The 12,547-nt window shown below is 42.8% G+C and overlaps 1 protein-coding gene across 11 annotated transcripts in view; it reads left to right on the plus strand.

Moving 5' to 3' along the window:
• USP9X (ubiquitin specific peptidase 9 X-linked) overlaps nt 1-12,547 on the plus strand; it is a 197,599-nt gene that overhangs the window by 168,349 nt on the left and 16,703 nt on the right. For all 11 annotated transcript variants that reach the window (XM_037902604.2, XM_037902576.2, XM_043538097.1 and 8 more), the window contains 2 exons: nt 10,153-10,282; nt 12,332-12,517. In XM_037902604.2, coding sequence (XP_037758532.1) covers nt 10,153-10,282; nt 12,332-12,517 — 316 coding nt within the window. The remainder of the gene's footprint in view (nt 1-10,152; nt 10,283-12,331; nt 12,518-12,547) is intronic.

A 12,547-nucleotide genomic window follows, 5' to 3' on the forward strand; every position in this document is an offset into this window, starting at 1 on the left:
CAGGCTTCTGTTATGTGAAATAGGGAGTTGCAAATAGTAGGCTCTTTTCTGTAGCCCAGTGTCTCCCACAATTCAGATAGATACGGGCTATTCCCCTCCTGTCTGCAGTTTCTGGAGGTATTTCAAAGCTGTAGCACAGCCTGTGCTAGCCATGCCTGCTTCTCTGGCCTTCTGTGTACTGCCAGATCGTCTCCCTCCACTTCAGCAGTCACGTGGTGGTTCACTTTGCTCCTGACTTTTCTTTGTTAGCTTATTATTGTATCTGTTTTTTTCATGTATTAGGAAACAGGGTTTCTATCTCTCCCTTTCCTAGATCTGCTATTTAGCAGTGAGATGGTCTCAACCACCCAGAGCCAGCACTATAGTGCCCCTCGGTGCCCAATGCCCCTACATGGCAGAGCTACCAAGCTAAATCCAAGCGATATGCTATTTGTGAGACAGCTTTTGCAGGCTCTTTGGAGGGTCAGTTATGCCCTGTTTTTTCTCAATCAACCAACCTTTGCACTGCTAGGGCATGGGACTCTGAATCGGACAGGCATGTTAGGTCCTTCTGCCCCAAGAAGCTGCAATTCCAGCATAGAAAATCCTGATTTGGCAACACAGAGAGGGAAAGATTCCAAGGTTGAGGAGAAGTTTATCTGGCCAAGCCAGGGGGTAAATCCCAGGGCCGCCCGGGGGGAGTGGGGGGGGGGGGACAATTTGCCCCAGGCCCCCCCGAGAGTTTTCAGGGGCCCCCGGAGAATTTTCGGTGGCACTTCGGCAGCGGGTCCTTCAGTGCCGCCGAACTCACCTGGAGTGAAGGACCCGCCACCACTTCTTCCGCTTCGGGTCTTCAGCGGCAAAGTTCGGCGGCGGGGGTCCCTCTGCACCATGTCTTCGGCAAAGTGCCCCGAAGACCCGGAGTGGAAGGACCCCCGCCGCTGAAGACCCCAGGCCCCCTGAATCCTCTGGGCGGCCCTGGTAAATCCTGGGGCAGAACAGGACCGGATGGAAAAAACCCTTAAGGGTCTACAGATTTCCACTCCCCCGAACCTAAAATGCAGTATAAGTTCTTTGTTCCTCTTCTTCCCAGTCTGAATTGGGGAACTCCAGCAATGAAATCCCATCCCCTTGGCAGAGGGAGTGGGACTCCACAGGGGAGGACACTGCGGGAGACATATCCAGAGGGCTCAAGGCACTGCATAAAGCTAGCTACAGAAAGGTGGTAGTGCTTACTGAGCAGGCAGAGGGACAAGCCTAAAAGTAAATAACCTGCTTTCTAAATCCTCACCTGAGACACTAGTCCCATCTCACCCATTTTTTGAGGATGTGATCAGAGAGGAGTGGAAAACCCCTGATAAGGGTAAAAGCATAAGCAGGCATGTACTTAGGAATTACAAGTTGCACTAGCCGAAAAATGTTAGATATACCAAAGATTGATGCTGCAGTGGCATCTCTAGCAAAGATATGGTAATTTCATCTGAATGAGATTTCTTTACCAAAAATCCAGCTAATAGAAAGGTGAAAGCCACCTGCAGAAGGGGCTTCATCAGCCACCCTTAGAGCATCCTAGCGGCTATATGCTTTCCAAGAGCCACAACGTTTTAGTTGGTTGACCTTAAGGCCACGAAAGACAGACACCATCCTACTTTTGGTCTACATGTAAAAAAATTTTCACTAGCAACAGCCTTCGTGGCAAGTGCCTCAGTGGATACAATGAGATTTTCAGTCAGGGCCATGGTATCCACCTCAGCAGCCGGATGTCACATCTGGCTTTGTCCCTGGAAGGTTGATGCTCACTCTAAACAAATTGTATGTTCATCTAAATTCTCAGGCTCTCTCCATTTTGGGAAAAACTAGTGGCAGAAGGCACAGCCAAACCAAAACACTTTCACCCCTCCCAACCCAGTAGTCTGAGGGACAACAAAACCCAGCAACAGACAAAAATGCTGCTTTTGGCCATCCTCCTCACAAAGGAGTCAAATGAAAGACAATGGGTATATCAGGGCAGAAACCCTGGATGAGGGTGGAAGATCCGGAAGTGGATCCACCCCTTCTGAGTCCACTATGAGAACAAACGTGCCTCCACCCAGACCTGAATCTAGCTGGCAGAATTTCCCACTTCTCAGAGAATGGCCTTGATCGACCACAGACAAGTGGGTGAGAGAGGTAGCTGTGGTATCAACCACTGGGCACCTTCCCATCAAAGTAACTGTACTGGGATCCTTGGCAGGCCCAAAGGTAACAGGCCTCCGTCTCTATGGTTGCCTACCAGTAGCCAAGGAAGTACCCTCCTTCAGCTGCTGCCTCAAGGGCCTCTGAAGCACCTGAGCAGGCAAGGGAGGAACTGGAGGCCCAAGTTGTGGAGGAAATCACTTCTCAAGCCCACTTCTCGTTGTTGTCATCTGATGTGAGACAGTGATGCCCCCTTCACCATCTATGGCTGATAACTTTAAACTATTCCAAGACTTGGCACAGAGGGTGGCAGGAGCACTACAAATACCTTTGCAAGGGGTGACTGAGTTGCACCAGAAGCTGGTGGACATTTTACATTCCTCCACCTCTTCCAGAGTGGCCCTCCCTATTAATGAGACTCTACTGGACCCCACCAAGATAATATGGCAGACTCCTGCATCTGTCCCACCAACTTGCAAGTGGGCGTGCAAGAAATATTATGTGCCAGCGAAAGACACAGGAATTTGTTTTCACACCCACCTCCCAATTCTAATATTGTGGATGCAGTTATTTCTAAGGGCCGCCAACACCAGTTTAAGTCGACCTTTTATGACTGTAACTGGAAGCGCCTTGACCTTTTTTGCAGGAACTCGGCCACCCTCCAGTTCCTAGTAGCGAATTGTCATGCCTTGTTGGCTAAATATGACTGTCAAAACTATGCCAAGCTTAGTTTCATCTCTGCTATTGTAGTGAGACAGTCTTCGTGGCTTCATCTGTCTGGCTTCCCAAAGGAGGTCCAATTGACTGTGGAGGACCATCCCTTTGATGGGACAAAAATATTTACAGAGATGACCCATGCCTCCCTTCACACATTAAAAGATTCCAGGGCCACCCTTTGATCCCTCAGGATCTGTACTCCTGGATACAAAAGAAAATGTAGTCCTCCATTCATCTCAATATTCACAGAGATCATATGAACCCAAAAGGAAGAAGCCCAGATTCCCTAGACGGAAAACATCAGGATCTCAGCAAACTTCCTCTCAACCCTCCACCTTGAAAAGACAGTTTTGACGGGTTGGTTGAGGTGTTTATAGAACACTCTTCTAACTGCTGCATCACTCTGGAAAACTCCATCCCTGAGGGAACCATCTCTCTCCATTCTGCAGCACCTGGGAATGAATAACCTCCGACAAATGGGTACTGGAGATCATCTGGGATGTATACTTGATCCATTTCTTCCTCCCTTCCTCCTTCCAAACACCCTTCACTGTCCCTCTTCAGTGAGCCAGTGCCCATACATCTAAGGGGTGGAGGTTTCTATTCTTGTTACTTCTTGATACTGAAGAAAAAAGGGGGTTGGAGACCCATATTGGACCTCAGAGCCCTCAACAAATTTATCAAGGCTCAGAAGTTCAGGATGGTCACGTTATCAAAGATCATTTCAATGTTAAAAAAAGGAGATTGGTTCTTGGCCCTCGACCTCCAAGATGCTTACTGCCACGTTTCGATCATACCTTACCTCCTATCGCAGAACAGGAGACAGATTCTCCATTCTAACCTGCGGATTCTGCAGCTCAAAGCATGGCTCCTTCATGGGTCCAGCACATAAACACATCTTCCTGTGAGGAGGCACAGGAGGAAAGGAGCTGCTCATTGTACCTATCTACAAAAATGGAAGAGATTTCTGATCTGGTGCCAGCCCAAAGGTGTGACTCCTAATACAGCCACCTTACCGGTAGTTCTGGACTACCTGTGGACTCTCAAGAAATCTGGACTCTCTGTTAGTTTGCAAAAGGTTCATCAAGTAGCAATTGCAACTTTCCACCAGCAGGCAGAAGGATACTCAATCTCTCCCATCTGGCTATGAAGAGGTTTCTCAATGGCAAACCTCTTTCCACAACCCAGACTTCCCAGTCCTCCAATGGGATCTCAACCTAGTGCTAGAAGGACTGACTAGATTGCCATTTGAACCTATGGCCATTTGTTCATTGACTCACCTTTCCATGAAGACGGCGTTTCTGATCGCCATCAACTCTGCAAGAAGGATAGGGGAGATAACGGCTCTGATGGCACATGCCCCTTTCACTGTGTTCTTCCCTGACAGTCATGCTCAGACCATATGCAGAGTTCACTCCCAAGATGACTCCTGCATTTCACATGAATCAGCTTATTCAGCTTCCAGCCTTTTATTCCAAACCTCTTCAGGATACTAGGAATCCATTTTTCATACACTCAATGTGAGGAAAGCCTTGGCTTTCTATTTGTACAGGACAGGAGTTTTCAGAAAATCTGACTCTTCCTCTCCATTACAGATAGGTCAAAAGGTTCAGCAATTTCAGCTCAAGGACACTCTAAGTGAGTCTCAAGCTGTGTGAAATTCTGTTACAGTTGTGTAATGTAACAACACATCTTCAGTATGCATGTACTCTACAAGGTCAGTCTCCTCGTCCGTCACTTTATCCCTATATCAGAAATCTGCAGAGTAGCTACATAGGCATCTGCACACACCTTGGAAAAACATTGTGCCATCCTGGAGTATTCGGCTCCAGACACCAAATATGGTGCCCCACAGCACTATCATCGATATCAAACTCAACTGCAAAGTTCCAGCCTCTAGTGGTGGGTACTGCTCAGGAGTCACTTAAAGTGGGGTACCCATAGGGACACTACTCAAAGTCGAAGTTACTCACCTTGTGCAGTAATGATGGTTCTATGAGATACATGTCTCCCTGGGTACTCCACGACCCATCCTCCTCCCATCTACTTTGGAGTTCTAGTAGTTGATTAGACTCTGTGGTAGAGAAGGAACTGAGGGTAGTGTTCACCTATGCATATTAACTAGCCCCATGGCAGGTGGGGAGCAGCGCATGTGCTGGGTGAACAGACACTGCTACCAAAGTTCTCTGATCAGCTGCTCAGGGACACAGACACACCTACAGTGGAGCACCTGTTGGGGGGGGACACTTCAAAGAACCATCATTACTGCATAATGTGAGTAACTTCTTCATCTCCTGGACATAGAATCAATAGAAACTGTTCCCTTAGAAAAAAACTCTTAGGATTATGCTCCATTTTCTTCATTGTCCAGAAGCAAACAGGGTCAGCCATTCTAGATGTCAAACAGCTTAATGGATGAAGAAAACGAGATTCCAGATGGAGACTCTCTAGATTTAGTGGTAATATCTCTAAGGGGACTTCTTCACTTCTGTGGACCTAGCAAATGCATCTCTCCACATTCCTATATGACTATGCACTGTAGTCTACTGAGATTTGCTTAGTCCTTGCCTTGAAGAGTTTGCAATCTATCTGTTTGTTCTGTTTGTACAGTGCCTAGTACAGTCGGGTCCTGGTACATGACTATGGCCCATACATGCTACAATTCTACAGATAATAACTGATACACTAAGACTAATTTAGTTGTCTTTTTAGCTGGAAGTTTGAGAATCTGCTAAATACCCTGATGGGTTTTTTTAGGGCAGATTTCTATCGGTTTAATATCAAGCAATTCAGACTCTGTTGAGGAAAGATGTCCTCTAACCTAGATGTCTACCAGAGGTTAGCTTGTAGGGGTATCTCATTCTGTCTCATCATTTATGCCATGTGAGGTACCAAAGCACCTGAACCATTATGATTGCTGTAGTGCTTATTTAAGACCCCAGTCCTGCAGCACTTCCCATATATGTAATTTTAAGCACATGAGTCATTCCATTAAATTCACTGGGACTATTCACAAGGGTTTGCAGGATTGGAACCTAAGTGTCAATCTGTCTCACAACGTGTATGTTTTATTCCAAGACCGTCTGGGGTTTCGGAATCTTTATTTACGTTTACTTGACTAATTTCCTTAACCAAAAGTATGGACAAATTTTAAAGAAGTCTCTTTTTCCAGGCTAGCAATGGCCACTCACCTATTTCACTGGGCACTTTAGGTACTTTATTCTGTCTTCTTTGACGTTTATTTTACCTGTTGTCTGCAGGCTTTTGGTCATGATAAGGTCTTCAGTGAAGGAGACATCTAATGACTTTTGTGTAGGTTTCTCTCAGGAATCTGTCTTACTCATGTTCAGAATCTATTTAAAGGAGAACTGGAAAGACTCACTTAGATCTCTTTTGACTGTGCTCCACATAATGCCAGTATGCTTCAAGAGTTATTCTTTTGTCTGACTAGAACAATGGATGTCATCGACTCAGTCGAAGAGATTTTGAAACCTAGCTCTTGGGTTTGATGATGTGATTATGGAGCAAGATTCTTGACGTTTAAGGCCAGAAGGGACCATTAGATGATCTAATCTGGCTTCCTGTATATCACAGGCTGTTAAATTTTACCCATATACCCTTGTATTGAGCCCAGTAACTTGTTTGACTAAAGCATAATTTGTGTTTGGCTAAAACATACCTTCCAAAAAGACATCCAGTCTTGATGTGAAGTTACCAAGAGATGTCAGCACTTCCTTTGGTAGTTTGTTGCAATGGCTGATGACTATCTACCCTCACTGGTAAATTAAATTTAGAAATTAGGCACTAATTTTTATCTGGCTTCAGCTTCCAGACATTGTTTTTTGTTATACCTTTCTCCACTAGATTTAAGAGCCTGTTCAGTACTCCGTATTTTCTCCCTGTGAAGGTATTTATACACTGTAATAAAGTCAACCCTCGTTCTTCTTTAGATACACTGAAAGACAAAGGGCTCAAGTTGTTTAGCTTAAGGCATTTTCTCCCATTTTTCAACATCCTTTTTAAAATGTGGACCCCAGAACTGGATGCAGTATATCAGTATTAGTCTCATCAATGTTGTATAATGTTTCAAGTCGCTGCAAGTCTCCAACTAGATACTACAGTGACTGGTAATGTATCAATAACTAAGAGACATTCTGGACACACTTGTGCATTCTTTTTATGCCTCAAATTCAATTGAAAAATTAGATTAGTAGCCACCACAGTCACTCTTGGCTCCACATATCAGGGTTTATTTCTAACAAGTGGTCGGAGCCACATCTGGATTGTGAGGAGAGGTTTTTTGGGGGTGGGGGTAGGAGGTGGTCATGGCCTGCTACAGTATAGCACTTTTTAGAAGTGCTGACTGTGCTGCTTCAGCTTTGGGTCTTTTTTCTTACTTGTTCTGACCATGAGTCACAAGCAGAGTGAACGATGAAGTTATGATCAGAGGAACACTCAATAGAGTCTAGGGAACGTTTCACAAAGCCGTAATCAATGCAAATATAAATGGTTTGCTATTACTGATTGGAGCTGTTCTTCAGGTGAAGAGTCTAGTAATTGGTGTCTCAAGAAGTTTCATTGTTCAGTTTGTCTCAGTGTAGACACACAGTTGTCCAAGTGAGAAGGCATGAGTACATCCACTGCATTTATTTGGGAGTCATACCTCACGATGTCTGGAGAATCCATTATGGATTTAAGTCCACTGCTTGTGGGTGGATATCCTAGCTGATAATGGCTAGCAAAAGTCAACATGGAGTTAGTAACTGGTTGGATTGATTTATTAATTCCTTAGTGTAGGGTACAGAGCTGACTTTATGAAATATGCTGAGGTACAACTGCTGCTTAGGGAAGCCATCACTTGACACTGAAGTCATAGAAGAAGGCAGAAGACGGTGTTTTCCAGTAGTTTGAGCTCAGAATAGGGAGTCTGAAACTTGTGGGGTTTTTTGGAACTTGAGGCTTGGCCACCCACTCAGATTTTGGACAAGTCATTTTTCTCTTGCTTCAGTTTCCTATCTTCAAAATATGGGTACCACTTACCTATAATTCTTGACAGAGAGAGACACTGAGGATTGATAGTGTTTGTGAAGTGACTTGAAGATGTATAACATGATCTATAAAGACTAAATATCCATCCAGCTATCACCCAGTCTTGCAATTCACCTTTATAGAAAAATGAATCAAGAAGGTGGTGGATGGGAACTGTTTGAACCAATCTCTATATGAAGACTAGTGCCCTAGAACATTCCAGAACTGCCCTGAATGATCTTGAGGCTTGATTTTTTGTCATGATACAGAAAGAACCACAAATTCTGAGGACTTACTATTGGCAATTCTTTGCAATGAAGCAAGGTTTGGCCTTTCAGTACTATAGAACAAAGGCCTATCTTCTGGATTAAATGACCAACTGTTTCCACCATCTTTTTAATTTTGTGTATTAGGCAAGGTGGGTGAGATAATATCTTTTACTGACCAACTTCTGTTGGTGAGAGAGGCAAGCTTTTGAGCTACATAAAGCTCTTTCTCAGGTAGATTGAAAGCTTATCTCTCTCATGTACCTGAGGAAGAGCTCAGTGCAGCTCGAAATCTTGTCTCTCACCAGCAGAAGTTGGTCTAATTAAAGCTATTACCTTGCCCACCTTGTCTCTTTAATATCCTGGGACCAACACGGTTACAGCACTGCATACAACAATGAAAAATATCTAATTTTGTGTTCACATGCACACACAATTCATTAAAGGGGTGAGACGCTTTGGGGTCCTTTTTAGCTCATCATTGAGCCTGCATGAGCAGGTTGCATCACTGATAAACACCATGTTCCACCTGCAGCTTTCTAGGAAAATTCACCTTTTCCTTCCAGATGAGGATGTGGCCACAGTGATGCAGGGATTTGTCATCTCCGGGTTGAATTATTCACTGTGTCAGAAGCTGACTGCATAAACAATTCAAAGGCTCCAATTTGCACAGAATGTAGTTGCCCTCTCCTCCATGGGATAGATTGCCATAAGTACAGCACTCCTGTACTTTACTCCCTCCACTGGCTCCTTCTCCTTCTCATGCCAATTCAGGTCCTTGGTCCCAATTATGAATGCCATTAAGGGATCATATCTCAGCTACGTTAGAGACCATATCACCCATTTCTGACCTGCCAAGACAGATACACTCTTGGACATTGCAAATCACAAAGCCTAGAAGGAAGCATATCAGAGCTGGAGTTAAGCCATTGGTGGTTGAGGTGACCAAGCCAGTGAACAAACTTAGACAGTAGATGGGTCTAATCAATAGTGTGACTACGTGTAGGGAAAGCTGCAAATCCTTTGATAAACCTTTTCTGCCACAATCAAACCCTGTTCACCCTATCCCCCGCCAAAAATCCTCAGTAAAATTTGGGGGGGACGGGACCCACACTCAAATAGTGCTTCCCATAACCAGAGAAAGGGAGAAGAGCCAAAGCCTTAATAAAGTTCACAAGGGTACCTCACTATACCACCTATGATCCTGTGATGTGCTCAGGTAGTATAGTGATGAGTACCAGTGCTAAATCTGGAGAGAGAGGTTTTTCTGTATGTTGGTATATGAACTTTTACTTCATATTAAAATTGTGAACTCTTAATTTTTTCCCCAGAGAATTAACAGGGAAGTCCTTTAATTCTTTACTTTATTGGAGGCTGTTTACTCTTGCTAAGGAACAGCGATTATTTTTATTGCATTATCTATGATTGGTCACATTCTAATTAATATACAGGTCATTTATTTTAAATACATATCCGGATTTATTCTCTGATAGTTCAGATCTATCTTAAGTTCTTAACTTCCAGAGAAGATCAAAATACATGCAAGCAATTTTTTCCCTTAAGTCTATGTTTATAGTAGAATATCGCTTGCCCATTCTCCTTCCTCAATAGTTATGAATGGGTTTTTCTTTTAATTATATGTTTTTTGATAAAAAAAAAATTAACTATAATTTGGGCACTTGGTTGTCTTTCCCAGTGTATGTACTGCATCTTAATTGGAAAACGGTGAATATTTTTCTTTTGTCGAGTACTGTGAAGCGTTCTTATTTCTCTCACTTTGGACCCAGTAGTTGAGGCTGTCTTAGAATTTCATAAACCTGTTTTTTAATTATTCCACTTTAAAAGGGCTTCACCTTATACTAGTTCGCTGCGTGAAAAATGACACCTAAATAGGCTGACCGTGTTATCAGGTATTGAGCTCCCATGTATGGATTTACTGAATGGAAACTGTTCAGGCCATTAATGTTAGAACTTTTTTGTTTTGCAGGCCTATGATAACTTAAGTTTGAGTGATCACTTGCTGAGAGCAGTACTAAACCTTCTTAGAAGGGAAGTGTCTGAGCATGGGCGCCATTTACAACAGTATTTCAATCTGTTTGTGATGTATGCCAACCTAGGTAAGTAGTTTATGAAATATGCTTAATGGTGTTGCTGTAAGGCACTCTGTTTTTACATATAGGAAACTAACCATGCTGACTCAAGTAATGAGATGACCAGGATCAATAAGAAATTGCAGGCCATATTGTACTTGTGGGGGTGTTAATACTTTTAAGAATATTAGGTACTTATATAGCACTTCCAACTGAGTATTTCAAAACATTTCTGACAATGGGTGTATGAAACTTCACAACACTTTTGTGAAATAATGTCCCATTTTACAATGAGTAAAGTGAGGCATAGAGAGGCTAAATGGTTTGCCCAAAGTCTCACTAGACTGTACATGATCAGTGTGGTCTAGTAGCCAAAGATTGGGACTATAAACTTCTCATACTAGGTCAGCAGAAGACTTGCTAACCTTGAGTAAGTCAGTTAACCACTGATTCCTCTATCCTAAAATGGTGATAGTAATATTGTTTTTACAAATAGCCCCCTGCCAAATTGCTCCAGGTGCTGAACAACATATCACAATTTTAAATTACATTAAAAACTTTTGTACATAACTTCAGGGGGTGCGGGGAGGGAGGTTAATTAAAGTTTGTACAGTGTTTAGACATTGTACAGTGTTTATTTAAAAACTAAGCATTATGATGAGTCGCACAGTTTGTTACTCTAATCATGTTGCTGTGGTCTTGTTATAATGAGATAAGCAGTTATGCTCTGGCAAAGATCAGCTGAGCAAATCAGTTACTTGGAGGGGTTCTCTAACTACATCATGTAACCAATTCAGAGAGCCAACCTTAAGAATTGGACTTAATCTTCTGTTTCCCAAGACTGCAAGGCTTGTTTATTTTTAGATCTTAATATTGATTTTTGGGGCAATATTTGCTTACAGTGGCTCTTTATTTTTACTCTACTGAATATGTGGTGGCTGTTTACTCATTAAATAATGTAAGTTTAATCATTTTCTAATGACTGGTGTTGATGCAGTATGGTGCTATTCACTATCATTCTTGACATGCTGCTTTCTGATAGGCTTGAGTGCTTACCTGTTTTGTGCTTCAATCAGTCAGCACAGTTTAGCCATTGGTGAGATTTTTAGTTGTTTACTGTGATTTGATTAATTAAGCTTGTCCACAACTGGATAAATTTTTTTAATTTAAAATGTCAGTTTTTTGTGGTCAGCATTTTGAATGACTGATAGTTATATATGTTATCATGAAGCATAAAGGTACTGTAAGGCATGTTTTTGCTGCAGTAATGATCTACAACTTAGATCACTTTGGATTCTGATTCTTTCCCAGTCTGATACAAGCGGGCTTTACCTTGCTTCCTGCAAAGTATTGGAGATAGTTGAGACTCATGATACACAGTCAACCAGTGGAACTCATTGCCAGGGGATGTGTGAAGGCCAAAAATATTTTAAAAAAATTTGAATAAGTTAATGTAGGATATGTCCATCAGTGGCTATTAGCCAAGATAGGGATGCAACCCCATGCTCTGGGTGTCCCTGAGCCTCTGACAGCCAGATGCTGGGACTGGACAATGGGAATGGATCACTTGATAATCACCCTATTCTATTCATTCCCTTTGAAGCATGTGGCATTGGCCTCTATCGGAAGACAGGATACTGGGCTGGATGGACCATTGATCTGATGCAGTATGACCGTTCTCATGTTCTTAGCGGCAAAGAGACCTGTGGCACCTAATAGACTAACAGACGTATTGGAGCATTATGTTCTTAGCGACTGATCTCTAGTTATGTGAGCACTAATGAGCACCATTGTGGAAATGTTTTTGCTCACAATTCTGCTGATATATGCAGTTTTCAGCTAAACTCTAATAAGAATCTAGTCCAGCTTCTTCCCCGTGCCCCCATCTCCCTCCTGGAAGGAATGTATAACTGAGAGCATGAATAAGAACCAGCAGTGGAAAATATGACTTTTTCAAATTCTTCAGGATTTTTTCCAAAAAATCCAACTACATAAGAACAGTAAGAGTTAAGCTTATAAAAACATATTGTTGTCAATACTATCCATGAGGTGTAATTTTTTTTGTCCCCTCTGAAGGTGTAGCAGAAAAGACACAACTTCTGAAACTAAGCGTACCTGCAACGTTCATGCTTGTGGCTCTGGATGAAGGCCCAGGCCCTCCAATCAAATATCAGTATGCTGAACTGGGAAAATTGTACACTGTAGTGTCACAGCTAATCCGTTGTTGCAATGTGTCATCACGTATGCAGTCTTCTATCAATGGTATAGTGAATTTTACAAGTTTTCTTTAAA

The sequence above is a fragment of the Chelonia mydas genome, chromosome 1 (genome assembly GCF_015237465.2).
Source record: "Chelonia mydas isolate rCheMyd1 chromosome 1, rCheMyd1.pri.v2, whole genome shotgun sequence".
NCBI classification, from domain to species: Eukaryota; Metazoa; Chordata; order Testudines; family Cheloniidae; genus Chelonia; species Chelonia mydas.